The following is a 23,086-nucleotide window of genomic DNA, read 5'->3' on the forward strand; positions in this document are numbered from 1 at the left end:
CCGTGAATGTGGAGTATCTTTCCATTTCTTTATGTCTTCTTCAGTTTCTTTCAACAATGTCTTATAGTTTTCAGTGTATAGGTCTTTCACCTCCTTAGTTACATTTATTCTAGATATTCTTTTTGTTGTGATTGTAAATGGGATTTTATTCTTGATTTCTCTTTTTGCTAGTTTGTTGTTGGTGTATAGAAATGCAAATAGTCCACAATTTTTATGAAACTCTTTCCCATAAAAGAAAAAATATGTATATTATGCATTTAATTTTTATTTTAGTCGGTAATTCTCATAGGGCTTAATGACAGCAAAGGCATTAAGCTTACAGTATATGGAAGAGAAAGCTTTGAAAGCAGTCTTAACATTGACTAGAGTAGGAGTACAAGTAGATGTGAACTCTGGATAATGGGAAATTGCAATAGAAATGAAACTATTTGCTAGTATTTATTATTCAGATATTTACTGAGCACGTGTTTATTAAACTGGGCAGTAGTATGCTATGGCAATGACTTTCAGAAGTTATATTGCCATTGATATTATTAATAAATAAGGATATTACTATCTCATTTACCTCTCTATCCTCACCTTTTACCATTCTCCTTTAGTCCTTTAAAACTGTGTATTTCTTGGTTTCATTCATTCTTGCCTGTGTGACTTTCTTGGTGTTCCTTCCTCTACTCGGAACTTTTCCCTGTCATTTACTAGGAAATCCCTACCTATTGTTTGAATTTGGCTCACTCTTATCTCTTCTGGGAAGCCTTCCTTTAATTCTCTCTCTCATGCTTCCGTTCCTACAGTATCCCAGCCTTACACTGGGCATAGCATAAAGAGTGTATTTTAATAGTCTGTCTGTCTTATTAGTCTAAACTCCAGGGCACCCATCTTACACTGACATCTTGTTATCTGCAACACCTAAAACAGTGCATAGTACCTAGTAGATGCTCAAGAAATGTTTCATGGTGAAATGAATGTGGCAGAAACACTTAACTAGATGGAAGATACTATAGAACTGTGTGTGTGTACACACATATGCATATATTTCTCTGTGTATGTATGTATAAATTTACTTTGTGTTAAGATATATTGCCAGAGGATGTGTATATCCAGCAAATGTTTTTTCAGGTGCTGCAGAAAACAATCAAAAGAAAATGCTTTTTGGGGCCAGCCCTGTGGCGCAGCGGTTAAGTGTGCACATTCTGCTTCTCGGTGGCCCAGGGTTCGCCAGTTCGGATGCTGGGTGCGGACATGACACCGCTTGGCACACCATGCTGTGCTAGGCATCCCACATATAAAAAGTAGAGGAAGATGGGCACAGATGTTAGCTCAGGGCCAGTCCTCCTCAGCAAAAAGAGGGGGATTGGCAGCAGTTAGCTCAGGGCTAATCTTCCTCAACAAACAAAAGAAAATGCTTTTGGTAGCAATATATAACTTCTAATTTAAGTGTAACACTTTCTAAGAAGTTCTTAATAACATTTTTGCCCGGAAGTTTTGACATTGGACTATGCATCTGGGGCTAACTGTAATATTATCTGTGGTGTGGGCAACCTCAAAATTTTAATAAATTATTCTAGAATTTCCCCCTGTTGCTTAATATCACAATATTTTAAAGTTGTTCTATTTGCCTGTATTGACTGTAAAACACTTCTTTTGATTTGTAATTCTTCCTTTCTTTCTTTCTTTTTTTGGTAGCAATTTCAGAAATTGGAAATAAAAACCAGAAGATACTTCAATATTTCTTCAGAGAAGAATATATGCTGAACAATTATATTGGTATGTGTGCTCTGCTGAGGGCTTTCAAAATGGAATCAAGAAATAAGCTGCATAGTATGAATTGTTAAAAATGTAATCACTAGGCCTTCTTTAGACCGGTAATGACTTTATTTATTTGTTTAAATACATTTTTATATTCATTTTGTTAATTGACGTAACATTAGTTTATAACATTATATAGATTTCAGGTGTGCATCATTATATTTCGATTTCTGTGTAGATTTCATCATGTTCACCACCCAAAGACAAAATACCATCCATCACCATACACAAGTGCCTAATCACCCATTTTCCCCTCCTCCCTCACCCTTTGCCCTCTAGTAACTACAAATCCAATCTCTGTTTCTAGGTGTTTTTTGTTGTCATCTTCTATTTATGAGTGAGATCATGTGGTATTTGACTCTCCCTCTGACTTATTTTGCTTAGCAAAATATTCTCAAGGTCCATCTGTGTTGTCACAAATGGCCAGATTTCATCCTTTTCTTTCTTTTTTTATTTATCACTGAGTAGTATTCCATTGTGTATGTATACCACATTGTCTTTATCCATTCATCCCTTGATGAGCAGCTAGGTTGCTTCCAAGTCTAGGCTCTTGTGAATAATGCTGCAGTGAACATAGGAGTGCATATGTCTTTATGCACTAGTCTTTTCGTGTTCTTTGCGTAGATAGCCAGCAGTGGAATAGCTGGATCGTTTGCTAGTTCTATTCTTAATTTTTGAGGAATCTCCATACTATTTTTGATAGTGGCTGCACCAGTTTGCCCTCCCACCGGAAGTATATGAGAGTTCCCTTTTCTCTACATCCTCTCCAGCAGGTATTTCTTATCTTGTTGATTATAGCCATTCTGACAGGCATGAGTTGATATCTCATTGTAGTTTTGATTTGCATTTCCCTGATAGTGATGTGGAACATCTTTTCATGTGCCTGTTGGCCATCTGTATTTCTTCTTTGGAAAGATGTCTATTCATACCCTCTGCCCATTTTTTCATCAGGTTGTTTGTTTTTGAGATGTATGAGTAGTTTATATAGCTTTGCTGTTAACCCCTCATCAGATATATGGTTTGCAAATATCTTCTCTTGATTGTTAGGTTAACTTTTCATTTTGTTGATGGTTTCCTTTGCTGTGTAGAAGCTTTTTACTTTGCTGTAGTCCCCTTTGTTTATTTTTTCTTTTTTTCACTTGCCTGGTCAGACATGGTATTTGAAAATACACTACTAAGACCGATGTTGAACAGCATACTGCCTATGATTTCTTAAAGAAGTCTTATGGTTTCAGGTCTTACGTTCAAGTCTTTAATCCCTTTTGAGTGTAGTGTAAGATAATGGTCCAGTTTCATTCTTTTGCATGTGGCTATCCAGTTTTCCAAACACCATTTATTAAAGAGACTTTCCTTTCTCCATTGTATGTTCTTGGCTCCCTTGTTGAAAATTAGCTGTCCACAGATGTGAGGGTATATTTCTGGGCTCTCGATTCTGTTCCATTGATCTGTGTGTCTGCTTTTGTGCCAGTGCCATGCTGTTTTGCTTACTATAGCTTTGTAGTATCTTTTGAAGTCAGGGAGTATGGTACCTCCAGCTTTGTTCTTTTTTCTCAGGATTCCTTTGGCTGTTTGGGGTCTTTTGTTGTTCCATATAAATTTTAGGACTCTTTGTTGTATTTCTGTGAAAAATGTTATTGGAACTTTGATAGGGATTGCATTGAATCTGTAGATTGCTTTAGGCAGTATGGACATTTTAACTGTGTTAATTCTCCCAACCCAAGAGCACAGAATATCTTTCCATTTCTTTGCGTCTTTTTCAATTTCTTTCAATGATGTCTTTTAGTTTTCAGTGTACAGTCTTTTCACCTCTTTGGTTAAATTTATTCCGAGGTATTTGATTCTTTTTGTTGCAGTTGTAAATGGGCTTGTATTCTTAATTTCTCTTTCTAATTCTTCATGGTTAGTGTATAGAAGTCACTTTTGTATGTTGATGTTGTGTTCTGCAACTTTACCATATTCATTTATTATTTCTAAAAGTTTTTTGTTGGATTCTTTAGGGTTTTCTATATATAAAATCATGTCATCTGCAAATAGTGACAGTTTCACTTCTTCCATTCCAATTTGGATGGCTTCTGTTTCTTTTTGTTGCTTCATTACTCTGGCTAGGACTTCTAATACTATGTTAAATAAGAGTCGTGAAAGTGGGCATTGTTGTCTGGTTCCTGTTCTTAGAGGGATAGCTTTCAATTTTTCTCTATTGAGAATGATATTAGCTGTGGGTTTGTAATATGTGGCCTTTATTATGTTGAGGCACTTTCCTTTATACCCATTTTATTCAGAGTTTTTATCATAAATTGATGTATCTTGTCAAATGTTTTCTCTGTATCTATGGAGATGATCATGGCATTTTTATTCTTCATTTTGTTAATGTGATGTGTCACATTGATTGATTTTGCAGATATTGAACCATCCCTGCATCCCTGGAATAAATCCTCCCTGATCATGCTATATGACCTTTTTAATGTATTGTTGTATTTGATTTGCTGGTATTTTGTTGAGGATTTTTGTGTTGATATTCATCAGTGATACTGGCCTAGAATTTTCTTTTCTTGTGTTGTCCTTACCTGGTTTTGGTATCAGGGTAATGTTGGCTTCATAGAATGAGTTAGGATCCTTCCCATCCTCTTCACTTTTTTGGAAGAGTTTGATTGCATAGCTATTAAGTCTTCTTTGAATGTTTGGTAGAATTCACCAGGGAAGCCATCTCATCCTGGACTTTTATTTTTTGCAGGTTTTTCTTTACTGTTTCTATCTCCTTAATGGTTATTGGTCTATACAGATTCTCTATTTCTTCTTGACTCAGTTTTGGAATGATTCTAAGAATTTATCTGTTTCTTCTAAATTATCCAGTTTGTTGGCATATAGCTTTTCATAGTTTTCTCTTATAATCTTTCATATTTCTGAGGTGTTTGTTGTAATATCCCCTTTCTTTTCTGATTTTATCTATATGAGCCTTCTCTCTCTCTCTTTTTTTTTTGTGAGTCTAGCTAAAGGCCTGTTCATTTTGTTTATCTTTTCAAAGAACCAGCTCTTAGTTTCACTGATTTTTTCTATTTTTTTTTTTATTCTCTATTTCATTTATTTCTCCTCTGATTTTTATTTCCTTCCTTTACTGATTTTGGGCTTTGTTTGTTCTTCTTTTTCCAGTTCCTTTAGGTGCACTGTGAGATTGTTTATTTGAGACTTTACTTGTTTGTTGAAGTAGGCCCTTATGGTGATAAACTTCCCTCTTATAACTGCTTTTGCTGTATCCCTTAAATTTTGGCATGTCATATTTTCATTTTTATTTGTCTCCAGGTATTGTTTTTCTTTCTACTTTGATTTCTTTGTGGCCTGAGTTCATGTTCAGTAGCATTTTGTTTAGTCTCTACATATTTATGGCTTTTACAATTTCCTTCCTGTAGTTGATTTCTAGTTTCATGCCATTCTGGTCAGAAAAGACGCTTAGTATTATTTCAGTTTTCTTAAATTTATTGAGACTTGTTTTGTGGCCTAATATGTGATTTCTCCTTGAGACTGTTCATGTGCAGTTGAACACAATGTGTATTCTGCAGTTTTTGGTTGGAGTGTTCTGTATATATCTGTTTTGGTTGGAGTGTTCTGTATATATCTGCTAAGTACATCTGGTCTAATGTGTCATTTAAGGTCTGTGTTTCCTTATTGAAATTCTGTTTGGATGATCTAGCCATTGTTGTCAGTGGAGGGTTAAAGTCCCCTACCATTTTTCTTTTTTTTAAAGATTGGCACCTAAGCTAACAGCTGTTGCTAATCCTCTTTTTTTCTTCTTCTTTTTTTCCCCAGTACATAGTTGTATATTCTAGTTGTAGGTGTGGGATATCACCTCAGCAAGGCCTGATGAGCAATGCCATGTCTGTGCCCAGGATCCAACTAGGGAAACCCCAGGCTGCCAAAGTAGAGCATGCGAACTTAACCACTCGGCCTAAGGTCTGGCCCCAAAGTCCCCTAGTATTATTGTCTGTTTCTCCTTTTATGTCTGTTAATAATCGCCTTATATGTTTAGGTGCTCCTATGTTGGGTACATACGTATTTACAAGTGTTATATCCTCTTGTTGGATTGTTCTCTTTATCATTATGTAGTGCCCTTCTTTGTCTCTTGTTACAGTTTTTGTTTTAAAGTCTATTTTGCCTGATGTAAGTATTGCTACCCCAACTTTCTTTTCATTGCCATTTGCATGGAGTGTCTTTTTCCATCCTTTCACTTTGAGTTTGTGAGTGTCCTTAGGTCTGAAGTGTGTCTCTTGTATGCAGCATATATATGGGTCTTGTTTTTTTATCTCCTTGGCCACCCTGTGCCTTTTGATTGGAGAGTTTAGTCCAGTGACCTTTAAGTTAGCTACTGATAAGAATGTACTTATTGCCATTTTGTTACTCTGTTTCTGTGTTTTTTAGTAGTTCTTCTCTGTACCTTTCTTCTTTTCTTGCTCTTTTCTTTTGTAATTTGATGGCTTTCTTTAGTATTATGTTTGGATTCCTTTCTCTTAATTTTTTGTTTATTATAGGTTTTCGGTTTGTCATTACCATGAGGTTCCTATATAATAACCTACGTATATGGCAATCTGTATTAAGTTGATGGTCTCTTATGTTTGTCCTCTTGCTAAAAGCTCTACTCTTTTACTCCCCTCCTCTCACATTTTGTGTTTTGGATATCATTTCTAAACTCTTTTTTGTGCGTGTGTATCCATTACCATCTTATGGCAATAGATAATTTTAGTACACTTGTTTTTTGACTCTCATATTAGTTTCATAGGTGGTTGATCTGCTACCCTTATTGTCTATTTGCCTTATCAGTGCTTTTATTGTGATAATTTTCTTATTCCTGTATGCAGTCTTTTCTTTTTCCACTTAAATAAGTTCCTTTAGCAGTTCTCTAAGGCTAGTTTCTTGATGATAAACTCCTTTTGTTTTTGCTTGTCTGGAAAACTCTTTTATCTTTCCTTCTGTTCTGAATGATAACCTTCACAGGTAGGGTATTCTTGGCTGTAGGATTTTCCCATTCAGCACTTTAAATATTTTGTGCCACTCCCACCTAGCCTGTGAGGTTTCTGCTGAGAAGTCAGCTTATAACCTTATGTGATTTCCTTTGTCTCTAACTTGTTGCCGTACTCTTGCAGCTTTAGGATTCTCTCTCTATCTTTAATTTTTGACATTTTAATTATAATGTGTCTTTTTGTGAGCCTCTTTCGGTTTATCTTGTTTGGTGCTCTCTGTATTTCCTGTACCTGGATATCTGTTTCCTTTCTTAGATTAGCAAAGATTTCGGGTGTTATTTCTTCAGATAGCTTCTTTGCTCCTTTGGCTCTCTCATTTTCTGGGACACACATGATATGGATGTTAGGGCACTTGATGTTGTCCCAGAGGTCCCTTAAACTGTCCTTGTTCTTTTTAATCCTTTCTTGTTTTATCTGTTCTGTTTGCATGATTTCCTCTTATCTTTCATTCAGCTCACTGATACATTCTTCTGTATTGTCTGCTCTGCTATCAATTCCCTCTAGTTAATTTTTCATTTCCATTATGGTATTCTTCACTTCTCATTGGTTCTTTTTTATATTTTCCAATTCTTTGTTGAAGTTCTCTGAGTTCATCCATTCTTCTCCCTAGATAAGTGAGCTTCCTTATGATTATTAGTTTGTATTCTTTGTCAGGTAGATTGTTTATCTCTGTTTTGTTTACTTCTTTTTCTGAGGATATATGTTCCTTTGTGTCTTCATTTTGCCTCTTTCTCTGTGATTATATTTATATATTAGGTGGATTAGCTATGTCTCCTAATCTTGATGATCTGGCTGTAAGAAAGAGATGACTTATGAGGCACAGCAGTGTGTTTCCCTCTTGTCACCAGTTCCAAATGTTCCAGGATTGTCCTCTGTGTGGGCTACATGTGTCCGTTGGTTGTGGCAGACTTTCTTTTGCTGCAGGTGCCTGAGAAGGCTAGTCTGTGCCCCTGACCAGCTGGTTGTAATGCTCAGCTGCATTTGGCTGCTGTGGTCCCTTCAGTCACTTTATTGTGCTTGAGGTGCCCCTCAGCACAGTTGGCTACAAGGTCTAATAGCACATTCCTGTTACAGTTTTTCTCTTAAGTGAGTAGGCCCCCAATGTGGCTGGTTGCCAGGCTCCAGGGCTTACAGCTTTGTAGGCCTCCAGCCTGCAGGGCTGTTATCAGCTCTCAGTAGTGCAACTGGGTACGCAGGCCCCAAGTGTGGGAACACTCAGTTGTGTCAGGCATTGCAAGGTGGGGCCGATCCCCTATGTGGCTGTTTGAGAGGCATAAGTCTGCTGCACCTGACAAGCCCCGCTATCTGAAGGCATACACACCCTGTCAACACAGTCTTGCCCCATGCATACATCCCGCCCTACTGAAGTGGACCCACTTGCCTCCCTGTAGAGGCCCCACACACTCTACAAATGCATGCCCACCCCTTACTCACGCCCTGCTCCAGAGAGGCGCACCTACACACCCCACTGCAGAGGTCCCACACACCCTACCCATGTGGGCCCACAAGTTGCCTGAGGTCTTGCTGTTTGGTGGGGCCAGTTCCCAGGGTGGGCTTCCTGCCTTAGGTGAGCTGGATTAAATTAGTGCTGTAATAGCTGGGCCATATTCCTGTGCTAACATGCCAGGGAAATAACTCAGATGGCATCAGCCAGCATCTGGGTTAGCACCCCTGTACTAGGTCACAATAATGGCTGCCACCAGTGTCTCAGTCCCTGGGGAGGTGGTCCCAGCTTGGAGAGGTCTCACCTCTCATTGAGATGGGCTCAGAGCCTGTCAAGTGAGTCACTTTTCACCAAAGGACTGTGCACCTTTCTTTCTGGTGATTTCAGGTTACTTTCTGAAATGGATAAATTTGTGTGTGGGCCCTTTAAGAGCAGGCTTTTCTTTCCCTTAAGTTTGATAGCTTTTCTGGGGTTATTTCCCATTGTTGTTAGTAGCCAGCAAAGCCAGATATTATGACACTTCTCTCAGTTGTGCTCAGTGTAAAATCTGCTTATTGTTGTAAAGCTCCCCTTCTCAGATCCCCCACTCCTGCAGGAAAAGCTTCCTACCTTAAGATTGCTCCTGGCCGACCATGAAGTGCTGCGGCTAGAAGGTGGCATTTTGCTCTCAAGAAAGGAATTTCTGCGTCTTCCACCTCAGTTGGCACTCTCTCATATTGAGGGGTTTTTTTTAATCCAGTTTTCAATTCTCTCTCAGGGGTAATTGTTCCAAGAGTAGTTTGTAAATTTGTTGTGTCCATGGGAGGAGGTGAGTTCAGCGTACTCTTACACTGCCATCTTGACACAGAATCAATAGACATTCTTATTTATTCTTTTGTATACTATATGCCAGGAATAAACTATTCTGACTGCTCATTCAGAACAATTCACATGTTAACATTAGTAGGCTATAGTAAACTACTGTTTGTCATACACTCAATATGAAAACATGGATTCTGATCATATGGCTAGTTTTCTTGGACAACAAAAAACTTGGATCTCAGTTTTCTCTACAAAGTGAAGTATGATTTCTTAATTCTTGAGGAGTTCTGGGATGAAAATTTCTTTATAGTTGACATTCCAGATTGCACCTGAAGTGAAGCAGTACTTTTACTTTTAGTGAAGCATGTGTTTCAGGCTAGATGACAGGGAATAATATAATGGATACTTGTGTACCCACCAGCCCAGAATGAATAAGCACTCATATTTATTTTTGCTTGATGTTTTAAAAGTTGATTTAAAAGGAATATAATCCTACAAATTGTAAAATTACCGTTCCTCACTGCCATTTCTTTCTTTCTCCAGAAGCAGTCATTATCCCTCCTCAGAGGAAACCATTGTCATTAATTTGTAGTGTATCCTACTAGGTCATGCTTTATATTTTTATTATATATTTACGAACAAAAATAGTATTACCTTGTGTTTTTGAAATTTACATAAATATTCTCTTACCATATATACCATTCCATAAATTGTTTTTTTCTTTTGTGGAGAAGATTGGCCTTGAGCTAATATCTGTTGCCAATCTTCCTGTTTTTGCTTGAGGACGCTTGTCACTGACCTAATATCTGTGCCTATCTTCCTCTATCTTATGTGGGATGCTACCACAGCATGGCTTGACGAGCAGTGCTCAGTCCACACCCAGGACCTGAACCTGTGAACTCTGGGCTGCTGAAGCAGAGCACACAAACTTTACCACTATGCCACTGGGCTAGCCTCCATGTTTTGTTTTTAATAACATGGAATGTAACTGTTCTATATTGTTTAATATTGTGAATATACCCCACATTACTTATCTATTCTACATTAATGAATATTTCAGGTCATTTAAAATTTTTGCTAATATACATTGTTGCACCTTTATATGTGCCCTCTTAATTTCCGTGTGCAAAAGTTTCTCTAGAAATAATAGAAGCCAAATTGATCAGTCATACAGTTTGTACATCTTCAATTTTTTTTCCAAATTTTTCTCTATAGTGCAAGACTTCATTTTCTACATGTGTTTTCATCCTTTTTTGTCATTAAACTTCGCATATTTAATATCTTATTGTGGCTTTAAGTAGTAGTTGTTTTCTTTTGTTAATCATCTAGATTTTCTTTTCAATTTTATCATTTGTTCATCTTTTTATTGGATTATTTGTCTTTCTTACTGATCTTGCAGGTATTTATATATTTTGGATTCTTCACTTTTATAGATTATATACATTACAAGTACATTTCTCTCAGTCTGCTACTTTCACTCATCTTCTGGTATATACAGGTTTTTATTTCATGAGATGAAATAAAAATGTTTCCATTCTTCTCCCATTTATGATTTCTGATTTTTGCATTAAAAAAACCACTTAATAACACTGAGGTTATTAAGATGTTCTATTTTCTTTTAGTAGTTTGAATATTTTATTTCTTTATACTCTTAATTCTTTAATGTACTTGGAGGTTTTTTGCATGTGACATCATCTAACTTTTATTTTCCAGCTAGAAAGCCAAATGTTGCAATGTCTTTTTATTGAAAAGTCTGTGCCTTCTTCACTAACTTTAATGATACCTCTGTCATATTTCAAGTTCCTATATTTGACCAGGTCCTTTTCTCGGCTACCTTATTCATTGGTCTATTTGTCTGTAGCACTTATGTTAAAACTACGGTGTCCAAATTATTATAGCTTTAAGATATGTCCCTGTCTGGTGGGACAGGTTGCTAGGATGCTCTTGGACTTTTCGTCTTCCATATGAATTTTAGAATTATTTTGTCTAGTTCCACAAAAGATTCTATTGAGATTTTGATTGGACTGACAATGAATTTTAGGTCAATTTGGGGGGATTTGATATCTTTTCTATTGAGTCTTCCCATCCATGAGTGTGGCATATTTGTTTATTCATGTAGACTTTAAAGAAAGAAACTTACAGAATTATAGTTTACATAACATAAAATTCACCCATTCCAAGTATAGAATTCAATAATTTTTGGTAGACTTGTGCAACCGTCACCATAAACCAGTTTTAGAACATTTTCATGCGATTGACTTTCATTTCCTTTCATAATGTTTTGTAACTTTCCCCATAAAGATCTTATTTCTTTTTTTTTTGTTTTATTCTTAGGTAGTTTATTTTCTTTTGTTACTACATTTAATGGCTATCTTCCTATTACATTTTCTAATTGACTATTTCTGGCTTATAGAAATGCTTTTTTCCCCCCAAGTGTCAGGTATACTATAAAGTGTAAGGAAAAGTGATTTCATTACCCACTTACTCATTATTTATAGAGAGTATGGTTTGTTCAAGCATGTCTTTCTAAGGCATAGGTTGGCTAATTATATGGCTTGACTAATTTTTCTACCTAATTTCTGTATATTTAACACAGCACATCTGAACTGTGCAACAGTTGCCTTTCACTTCCTGAGAGACCTTTGTATATTATTTTGTGTTTCATGAAATTCTTATCAAGAAAAATTATAGTTTAGAAGTGAATTTTTTGGAAATAGCTTTTCTGTTGACACAGTTATTACATGTTAATGAGACCAAATTTGGAAACTACAAAAAGGAAAAGAGATAAAAATTGCTGATAAAGCCTATCATCCAGAGATAAGAACTGTTAATCTTACATCTGGATAATCTCTTGTTTATTTATACTTTTACTACATATATAATTAGGAAAGAATTTAGCTGCAAGTAACAGAATACCTAACAGTGACTTAAACAGATAAAGGTTTGTTTATTTGCTCAAGAAGTCTAGAGGTTGGTAGTCCTGGACTGATGTGGCAGCTCAGTAATGTCATTAAAGACTCAGGTTAGCCATCCTTAGCTTAAGGTTTCTCTCTTTTTTTTTTTTATTGTGACGTGCTCAATTTTCATGTGTGTGTATGTGGGTGATGACATTTTCAGGAAGTTCTTGATATACTGTTTCAAGTCTCAGAAAGGAGATGGAAGAAAACCTATAATAAGTTTTAAAAGAGAGTTTGGAGGAGTGATGTAAGGAACCTGGTGGAGTGAGCTCTTCCCTTTATCTCTCCCTCTTTGAACTTCAACTAAATGGATATTCATTGACCAACAGAGGATTCCCAAAGAGCACAACAGGATGCCTGAGAGACCCATGCAGCTATACATTTGAACATGAATGGACTGGGCCACCAGGAAGTAGTGGAGATACATGAGCACTCCTCTACCATTTCCTGGCGGTCCTACAAGTGAGAATGCTCCTTGGCAAAACTGTAAGAATAGGTGGTGGCAGCCTTCAGCCTACGTGTGAATACTTTCCCACCTGGTAGGGGAGCCCATTGTGCCACTGCAGTTCCAATGAATGGCCTAGGGCTTGGGCTCCATGAAGGAGCCCTGCTCACCAAGTGCGGTGGCCAGCACAACTGTAAGAAGTGGTGGTGGTGGCCCTGAGCTCATGTGTGAACACTTTCCTGGGTGGTGCGAGTGCCCACCATACCCCCACAAATTCTAGCACATGGGGTGGGGTCAGAAACACAGCTCCTCCTTCCCCAGAGTGGTAGCAGGTGGAACCTGCAACCTGATACTACTACAAATACACTGGCAAAGGATTAGTTCATCAACCACTATGAGAAACTACAGCAGCAATTCATAGCAGAAGGAAACTGACCAAGTCTCCAGAAATCAACTCTGAAGTCAGAGAAATTTACAATCTAGATGACAGAGAATTACCTGTCATAAAGAAACTCAACGAGTTACAAGAAAACTCAAAGTTCACTGAACTCAGGAATGATATTAGTGAGAAGGAATATTTCACCAAAGAGATTGAAACCATAAAAAAATCAAGTAGAAATTCTGGATATGAAGAACACAATCAGATAGAAAATAATCCAGAATCCTTAAAAAAGAAAGAATTAGTGATTTACAGGATATAAATATAGAAATGTTTCAGGTGGAGGAGTACAGAAAACTAAGATTTTTTAAAAAAGGAATTCTTCGAGAAATATCTGACCCAATTAGGAAGAGCAACATAAGAATTACAGACATTCCAGAGTGAGAAGAGATGGAGAAAGGAACAGAGAGCTTGTTCAAAGAAAGAATAGCTGAGAACTTCCCATACCTGGGGGAGGAACCGGACTTAGAAATACATGAAGCAAATAGAACTCATAATTACATCAGTGCTAAAAGACCTTCTTCAAGGCATATGACTGGCAAAAGTCAGCAACAGAGAAAAATAGCAAAGGCAGCAAGGCAGAAGGAAAAAAAACCTGCAAAGGAACCCCTATCAGGCTTTTAGTGGATTTCTCAGCAGAATCCTTGTAGGCTGGGAGAGCAGAATGTTATATTTAGAATACTGAAAGACAGAAACTTTCAGCCAAGAATACTCTATCCAGCGAAACTATCGTTCACATACGATGGAGAAATAAAAGCTTTCCCAGATAAACAAAAGCTGAGGCAGTTCATCACCATTAGACCTCTCCTACAAGAAATGATGAAGGATGCCCTCTTACCTGAAACAAAAAGGCAAAAGTCTACAAAGCTTTTAGCAAGGAAATAAATAGACAAGATCAGAAAACTGCAGTTCTATTTCAGAACAGGGTAGCAAATAATTATAACTTAAAATATAAAGGGAAGGAAACCATCAAAAATAACTATAAACACTTCAACTTAGTCACATACTTGCAACACAAAACAGAATTTTTGACAACAGCAACTCAGAAGGGCAAGTGGGAAGGGATGGAACCTGCTTAGGCTAATGGAGATAAGAGGCTAACAGAAAACATAATATCTCATTTACGAGATCTTTTATACAAAACTCACAGTAACCACTAAATGAAAAACCAAAGCAGAACCATAATTCGTGAATAAAGAGAAAACTGAGAAAACAACCACAGAAAACGACCTAACTGAAATGGCAGTCAGAAAAAACAAAGGAAGAGAAACAGTGGAAATGTAGAACAACTGGAAAACAAGAAATAAAATGGCAGTATTAAGTCCTCATATGTCAATAATCACTCTAAATGTATAATTTTTCAATTTTCCAATCAAATGACACAGAGTAACTGGATGGATTAAAAAACACAACCCAACAATATATTGCCTACAGGAAACACATCTCAGCTGTAAAGACAAACATAGGCTCAGAGTGAAACGATGGAAGATGATACTCCAAATTAATGGCAAACAAAAGAAAGCAGATGTTGCCATACTTATATCAAACAAAGCAGACTTCAAGATAAAAAAGGCAATGAGAAACAAAGAGGGTCAGTATATAATGATGTAAGGGACTTTCCACCAAGAGGACATAACACTTGTTAATACATATGCACCTAACACAGGAGCATCAACGTATACAAAGCAACTATTAACAGACCTAAAGAGAGAAATTAACAGTAACACAATAATAGTAGGGGACCTTAACACCCTACTTACCTCAATGCATAGATCATTGAGACAGAAATTCAACAAGAAAATAGTAGATTTAAGTGAAACACTTGATCAGATGGACTTAATACTTATACAGAAAGCATTCCATCCAAAAACAGCAGAATACACATTCTCCTCAAGTGCACTTGGAACATTCTCAAATATAGACCATATGTAGGGAAATAAAGCAAGCCTCAATAAATTTAAGAAGGTTGAAATCATATCAACCATCTTTTCCAAACATAATGCTATGATACTAGAAATCAACTACAAGAAAAAAGCTAAGAAAGTCACAAATATGTGGAGACTAAATATAACACTACTGAAAAGCCGTTGGATCAGCAAAGAAATCAAAGGAGAAATTATGAAATACCTGGAGGCATGAAATGAAATGAAAATACAATATGCCAACTCTTACGGGATGCAGCAAAAGCAGTTATAAGAGGGAAATTCATAGTAATACATGCGCACCTCAACAAACAAGAAAAATCTCAAATAAGTAATCTTAAACTACACCTACCAGAACTAGAAAAAGAACAAACAAAACCCAAAGTCAGCAGAAGGAGGTAAATAATAAAAATTAGAGCAGAAATAAATGAAATAGAGACTAAGAAAACAGTAGAAAGGATCAATGAAAGTAAGAGCTGGTTCTTTGAGAAGATAAACAAAATTGACAAACCCTTAGCCACCTCACTAAGAAAAAGAAGCCTCAAATAAATAAAATCAGAAATGAAAGAGGAGAAATTACAATGGATACCGCAGAAATACAAAGCATTATAAGAGAATATTATGAAAACTATATGCCGACAAATTTGATAACCTACAAGAAATAGATAAATTCTTAGATTCATGCCACCTCCCAAAACTGAATCAAGAAGAAATAGAGAATCTGAAAAAAACCAATCATGAGTAAAGAGACAGAAACAGTAGTCAAAAACCTGCCAAAATGTAAGAGTCCAGGACCAGATGGTTTCTCTGGAGAACTGTACCAAACATTCAAAGGAGACTTAATACATATCCTTCTCAAACTATTCCACAAAATTGAAAAGACAAAGCATTTCCTAACTCATTCTATGAGGCCAACATTACGCTGATATCAAAACCAGGTAAGGACAGCACAAAGAAGGAAACTTGCAGGGCAATATTGCTGATGAACATAGTTGCAAAAATCCTCAACAAGATATTGGCAACCCAAGTACACCAATACATTAAAAGGATCATACACCATGATCAAGTGGGATTTATACCAGTCACTCAGGGATGGTTCGACATCTGCAAATTAATCAGTGTGATACACCACATTAACAAAATGAGGTTTAAAAATCACATGATCATCTCAATAGACGCAGAGAAAGCGTTTGACAAGATCCAACATCCATTTATGATACAAACTCTGAATAAAATAGGTATAGAAGGAAAGTACCTCAACATAATAAAGGCTCTATATGACAAACCCATAGCCAACATCTTGTTTAATGGTGAAAAACTGAAAGGCATCCCTCTGAGAACAGGAATAAGACAAGAGTGCTCACTCTCACTATTCATATTCAACATAGTACTTGAGATTTTGGCCAGAGCAACTAGGCAAGAAAAAGAAATAAAGGGAATACAAATTGGAAAGGAAGAAATGAAACTCTCTCTCTTTGCAGATGACATGATTCTACATATTGAAAACCCTAAGGAATCCATCAGAAAACTGTTGGAAATAACAACTGCAGCAAAGTTGCAGGGTACAAAATCAACTTAGAAAAATCAGGTGTGCTTCTATACACTAATAATGAACTAGCAGAAAGAGAAGCCAAGAATACAATCCCATTTACAATTGTAACAAAAAGAATGAAATATCTAGGAATAAATTTGACCAAGCAGATGAAAGATCTATACACTGAAGATTCTAAGACATTTTGGAAAGTAATTGAAGATATAAAGAAATGGAAAGGTATTCCATGCTCATGGATTTGAAGAATAAACATAGTTAAAATGTCTGTATTTCCTAAAGCAATCTACAGATTCGATGCAATCTCAGTCAGAATCCTAATGAGATTCTTCACAGAAATATAGTAAATAATCCTAAAATTTATATGGAACAACAAAAGACCTTGAATAGCCAAAGCAATCCTGAGAAAAAAGAACAACCTAGAGGTGTCACCCTGACTTCAAAATGTACTACGAAGTCACAGTAATCAAAACAGCATGGTACTGGCGCGAAAACAGACGTGTGGATCAATGGAACAGAATTGAACGCTCAAAAATAAAAACCACACATCTATGGACAGTTAATCTTGACAGAGGAGCCAAGAACGTACAATGGAGAAAGGAAAGTCTTGTCACTAAATGGGGTTGGGAAAACTGGACAGCTACATGCAAAAGAATGAAAGTAGACCATTATCTTGCACCATAAACAAAAATTAAACCACAATGAACTAAAGACTTGATTGTAAGACCCGAAACCATAAAACTCGTGGAACACAACAGGCAATACACTCTTTGACATTGGTCGTAGCAGCATCTTTTCGAATACCATGTCTGCTCAGGCAAGGGAAAGGAAAGACAAAGTTAACAAATGGGACTGCATCAGACTAAAAAGCTTCTGCAGGGCAAAGAAAACTATGAACAAAATGAGAAAACAACCCACCAATTGGGGGAGAATATTTGAAAATCGTATATATGACAAGGAGTTAATCTGCAAAATATAGAGAGAACTCATACAACTCAATAACAAAAAAAACAAATAACCCAATCCAAAAATGGGCAGAGGAGATGAACAGACGTTTTTCCAAAGAAGATATACAGATGGTCAGCAGGCACATGAAAAGATTTCAACATCACTTATTATTAGGGAAATGCAAATCAAAACTACAATGAAATAGCACCTTACACCTGTCAGAATGGCTATGATTACTAAGACAAAAAATCACAAATGTTGGAGAGGATGTGCAGAAAATGGAACCCTCATACACTGCTGGTGGGAATGCAAACTGGTGCTGCCACAATGGAAAACAGTATGGAGATTTCTCATAAAATTGAAATACCATACGATCCAGCTATCCCACTACTCGGTATTTATCTAAAGAACTTGAAGTCAACATTTCAAAGAGATTTATACACTCCTATTTTCATTGCAGCACTTTTCACAATATCCAAGATGTGTCAGCAACCCAAGAGCCATTCTACAGATGAATGGGTAAAGATGATGTGGTATATGTATACAATGCGATACTACTCAGCCATAAAAAAGACAAAATCTTCCCATTTGTTTACATAAACATCAGTGGCTTGTAAGGCAAATGTCAATTATATTTCTCAATAGCTGAGTTTTACAAGGCTTTCATTCATTTCAAGTTGAAGTATTAAGTTGTTAAACAATAATGAATAGATGATCAGGATTGTGTATGGATTGACATTTAAAAAAAACATATTTTACAAGTCATACATTTAGTCTTGATATTTCTTGCAAAAATTTCTTAGGGAAAATACTCAGAATTTGTGTAAGGTGATTTTTGGAAAAAGTGAATTGATTTTAAACATTGCAACTAAGTACAGCTCTATTTCTTTCAGCTTCTTACCGGAAGCCGTATGTTGCACTTATTCATGGAATTACAATGGGTGGGGTAAGTAGACTGTTTTACTCTCATCACTGAAGTGAGGGGATGGGTGTAATACAATAGAATTCTGTGTAACAAAATCATGTTTGGGTTTTGGATGGAGCCTTGCAGGTTTGGGATATAATACGTGCTTATAGCCCTTTTAGAATAGCTCCACCCCAAAAGAATATGTTCTTAATTATGTTATATGCTATTTTAGCTTCTTGAATTAGTACACTTTTTTAAGCCAACAGAACTGATAGAATCTTTTTTTGTTTAATGTAGAGCTGTTTTTTACTTTTTAGCTGATTGCTTCCGACTTTAGAGAAGAAACTGGAATGTTGAGTTTTTTTGAGACACTGAATAGTGGGGATGTGGTTCCCTAAAGCGTATCTGTTGCACAAAATCTCACCTTAGTGAAAGTGTTTGGATACTTTATGAAGTTCTCTGAAACTACATTTCTATCAGTTGACAAGTATTTATTTTGCATCTGTTTTATTACAAAGAAGTCTTAAATGTCATTGGCCTTGAATAATTTGATAGGGAGTTGGAGAAAAAAGTGAAATAATTACAGAAAAAGTGATAAAATCATATGGCACTGACTATATTAAAGACAAACCTTTAAAGTGAGAGGTCAGAATGGGACTTCAGTCCAGCAAAATATAGGATGTAGGTAGGTAGTAGGAGGCCAAAGGGTGGAATTTCAAAAATTCCACCTGTTCGTTGTTTCAGAGATTTAATCACTGAAAATACAAGAAGTCCCCTCTTTTTCTAGTAGAACCACACTAGGTGAAGCCTCTTGGGCACTGGGAATTGCTTGGATCTTGCATATCATTTTGAGAAGGGATTCCACTAGCAGCTATGGTTAGGAAACAGGATTAAGGGTAATCTATACCTCTCTGCTTGTTGGCAGGTACTAAGCATGAGTTGACTGTGCTTTGTCAAGAAAGTAGTAACATGGGGAAAATAAGAACTCCTTGAAAAAAAAAAAAACCACTGCAGAACAAGGGGAAGGAAAATAATCTGAATCATTGAAGGAAGAGCTGCCCTGTGAATGTGAAAAGAACCAGGAAAAAAATGAAAACAAAAAGTATGGGGCATACATAATAACATGTAAAAAGATGGCCCCAGTAAAATAGGAGAGATAGCCCATAAGGAGACAAGCTCAGTTGAAAGGGCAACAGGTTGAAAAGGGGAATAGATAACATAAGGAAGGGTGACTGGACACTAAAATGCAGTAGCAGAACTGACATTCCACTTTGAAGACAATAGATTAGAAGAATTTGAATTTAATATTACAGATAATAAAGTTGTATCTGTGGAGGACAAACCTGAGAAGCTCTCACCAAAAAAAGACTAGGGTAAAAATGAGAATGAACGTTTTGAGGTAATGAATGTGAAAGAAAGATACTGGGAACTCAACAAAGGAATGATAAATATTCCATGGAAGGTAAATCAAGCATTTGGAATGGAAATGATGATCAGATATAATTAAAGACGACTTTCTTTTATTTAATTAAAAACAAAAACTCTCAAACCCATGGTATGTATAATTAAAGGAAACACAGCATTCCAGATAAAAATCAATGAAAAGAGATCAGCATTCCTAGACAAAAGTTCACAGAAGTTTTTTTGAATTACAGGCTTTAAGAAAAAACAAACAACTGCTCAAGTGTTCCAAGGTGGGGATGAAGAGGTGGTTAGTGACTACAGGTTACGTACAAAGGAACGTCAGGTCATTCTGGTTTCAGACTTTGTTATTAGTGTAATAACAAAATAAAAAATTGCCAGAAGTCAATGGATTGAGGAAGTTGTGAAATACTTAAGAGCCAAGAGTTTTCTACCCAACCAAGTTGTCATTTAGTATAAATGTAAACAAAAATATTCTCAGAAATGAAAGGACTTGGAAAATATATTGCTGACATACCGTTGTTGGAACTGTTTCAGTAAATGTTTGATCTAGTTGACCAAGAGATCGCTCAAATTTAATAACATAAGAGTGGTTTTGATATGAAAGGATCAAGGAACTGCCCTTTCGTGCTGTCAGTGGGCAGAACTTTCCTCTTTTCATAGGAGCTTGAGAAGAACTATTATTGCCCTAGCATACCACATCTGGATGAATTGCCCATGCATTTTGCCCTCCAGGACATGTATAGGTTGGTACAGTGTCTGTACACATTCTTATGTATGTTACAGCCAAGAATACTCCATTTATTTCTAAAGAGAAGACTGCAGTAAAACAAAGATACTGTTGTCTTGAATAGAGGGAGTAAGGATGATGCTGCTTCTTTCTGCTGGTCTGTTTTCTGTATTTACTTTAAAGAGTATGAATGACTTTAAAAATGAAAATGAAAATATACTTTATAGGGGCCGGCCCTGTAGCCGAGTGGTTTTAAGTTCGTGTGCTCTGCTTCGGCGGCCCAGGGTTTCACTGGTTCGGATCCTGGGCGTGGACATGGCACTGCTCATTAGGCCATGCTGAGGCAGTGTCCCACATTGCCACAACTAACATATATACAATTAAAATATATACAACTGTGCACTGAGGGGATTTGGGGAGAGGAAGCAGAAAAAAAAAAAAAAAGATTGGCAACAGTTGTTAGCTCAGATGCCAATCTTTAAAAAAAAGAAAAAAAAGAAAATATACTTTATATTTGCCTTTCTTAACCAGAATACCACCAAGATTTGTCTTAGTGCCCTAAGTCGATGGTTTTCAAGGTGTTTTCCATGTACCAGCAGTCTCAGCAGCACTTGGTAATTTGTTAGAAATACACATTCTTGGGCCCTACCCCTAGAGTCAAACTCTAGGGGTGGGGCCCAGCGGCATGTGTTTTAATAGGCCCTCCAAGTGATTCTGAGTCACGTTAAGTGTGAGAACCAGTGTTCTCAGGCATCCGTTGAATGTAATGGTTAACTTCTCTCCTATTTCTGTCCTGCGCTTCTAGAATGGTACCAGTTATGTACTGTTTTTGGGAAAATTGAAAAAGTAGTCAAGTCATTTGCAGCGCTCTGTGGTTCAGATGAGGAACCCCTCAATAAGAAAGCTTCTTTTGTATTACATATTGTCAACCCTCCCACCCCCAAAATCTGTGTATCTTTTCTCCCATCAGGTCTGCCTACCTACATGTCCCATATATACTCTATATCTAATTCATCCTTAAAGACTGAAATTCTACACTATTTTTTGACAGTCTTAAATACTACTATGATTAGATGTGATTTTCAATCTGTACTCCAAATTTGGCTTTTATACTTTAATTGCTAGTTAATATGAAATATGCTCAAGTGTATTAGATGGTGTAGAAGAGGAAGAAATATTCCTCTATCCTTCCAGATTCTTCTGACTAAGAATTAAATTGACATGAGACAGAATAACAGGAGAAAATCAAACAAAACTAAGTAAATTGCCAAAGCTACCACCTTAAATACCATCTTAAGCTAAAGACATAGGAGGATATTGGGGGTTGTGGTTTGGGATTTCAAAGGGGAGAAAGGCAATTCATGTGGAGATGGAACAGCAAATGTTTGGTAAACAAATGATTGCCATGCCTTGCATAGTCAGAGAGACATGGAGAGGACTTTGATCAAATGGGCCTTACTAGGTTCCTCCTTGTCTACCACACCTGGTTCACATTATGCTATATTTAGCTATGGTGACAGCTCCTTCCTAGAAGAGGCCTTCTATCTTAAGTTCTTTTAGGTAGTTAGGGATAAGGTTGAAGTTTCTTCCTGAGTCTTTTGTTCTTAAAAATAATCAAGCCATACATTTATCCCAGAGAAATGGAAACTTAAGTTCACACACAAAAACCTGTATACAAATGTTTATAGCAGTTTTATTTATAATAACCAAAAACTGGAATCAGCCCAGATGACCTTGAACAGGTGAATGGTTAAACAAACTGTGATACATACATACCAGGGAATGCCACTCAGCAATAAAAAGGAAGGAACTATTGATACAAGCAACAGTTTGGATGAATTATGCTGAGCTAGCATAATCGCCAAAGGTTACATATTGTATGGTTCCATTTATATAACGTTTTGAAAATGACGTAATTTTAGGAGTGGAGGACAGAGATGGGGGAGTGGAGGGAAAGTGGGAGTAGTTATTAAAGACAACCTGAGAAATAAAAAAAAAATCAAGCCATAGAGACACATTTTGGGCTAGTAAATTTTGCTCCCCTATATTGAATGGTCTGTAACGGCAAGGACTATCATCATGCCTTTTTTTTAACTTTCGCATAACAACTAGGAATGCTCAGTACATATTTAATAAATTGTTTATTAAAACACTTTTCTGAATAGTGATATGAACATCTTGTGTAGAGTTTGAAAGAGAAAAATGTATAGACTGGATGTGAACCAGCCCTTTTTTTTGTAGTGAGATTTTGTATGTATCTTGGTTTGGGAGGCTAACTTTTCATGTCTCCTTTACAAACTTTGCTGAATCTAAGATTCTTAGTGAACTCTAGCTTTTGAAAATGTAATCCTGCATGTCAGTGGCTCTCAATCCTGGCTACATTTTAGAATCTCTTAGGAGTCTCTTAGAAATCCCAGTGCCCAGGCTTTACTCACCTCCCAGAACCATTAAATCAGATATTGGAGTGGGACCCAGGCATTTTTAAAGCTCTCTGGTGATCCAAGTATGAAGCTAAGGTGATGAACTGTTGATTTACTAGTGATTCTTAGTTAATGTGTGGTTTAGTGTTACCTGTGGACTTTATTCAGAATTCCCTTAAGACATTGATTCTCACAGGTTAGCTCATATCTAGAATCACCTGGGGGGGTTTGTTAAGGCACAGACTCTTCCTCCCACTCCCATTTCCAGTTTAGTCAGTTTGAAGTAT

The 23,086-nt window shown here is 36.6% G+C and overlaps 1 protein-coding gene across 2 annotated transcripts in view; it reads left to right on the forward strand.

The window, feature by feature from the left end:
* LOC124233504 (3-hydroxyisobutyryl-CoA hydrolase, mitochondrial-like) overlaps positions 1-23,086 on the forward strand; it is a 95,571-nt gene that overhangs the window by 23,059 nt on the left and 49,426 nt on the right. For both annotated transcript variants that reach the window (XM_046650648.1, XM_046650649.1), the window contains 2 exons: positions 1,684-1,764; positions 18,214-18,266. In XM_046650648.1, coding sequence (XP_046506604.1) covers positions 1,684-1,764; positions 18,214-18,266 — 134 coding nt within the window. The remainder of the gene's footprint in view (positions 1-1,683; positions 1,765-18,213; positions 18,267-23,086) is intronic.

The sequence above is a fragment of the Equus quagga genome, unplaced genomic scaffold (assembly GCF_021613505.1).
Source record: "Equus quagga isolate Etosha38 unplaced genomic scaffold, UCLA_HA_Equagga_1.0 203_RagTag, whole genome shotgun sequence".
In the NCBI taxonomy this organism is placed as follows: Eukaryota; Metazoa; Chordata; class Mammalia; order Perissodactyla; family Equidae; genus Equus; species Equus quagga.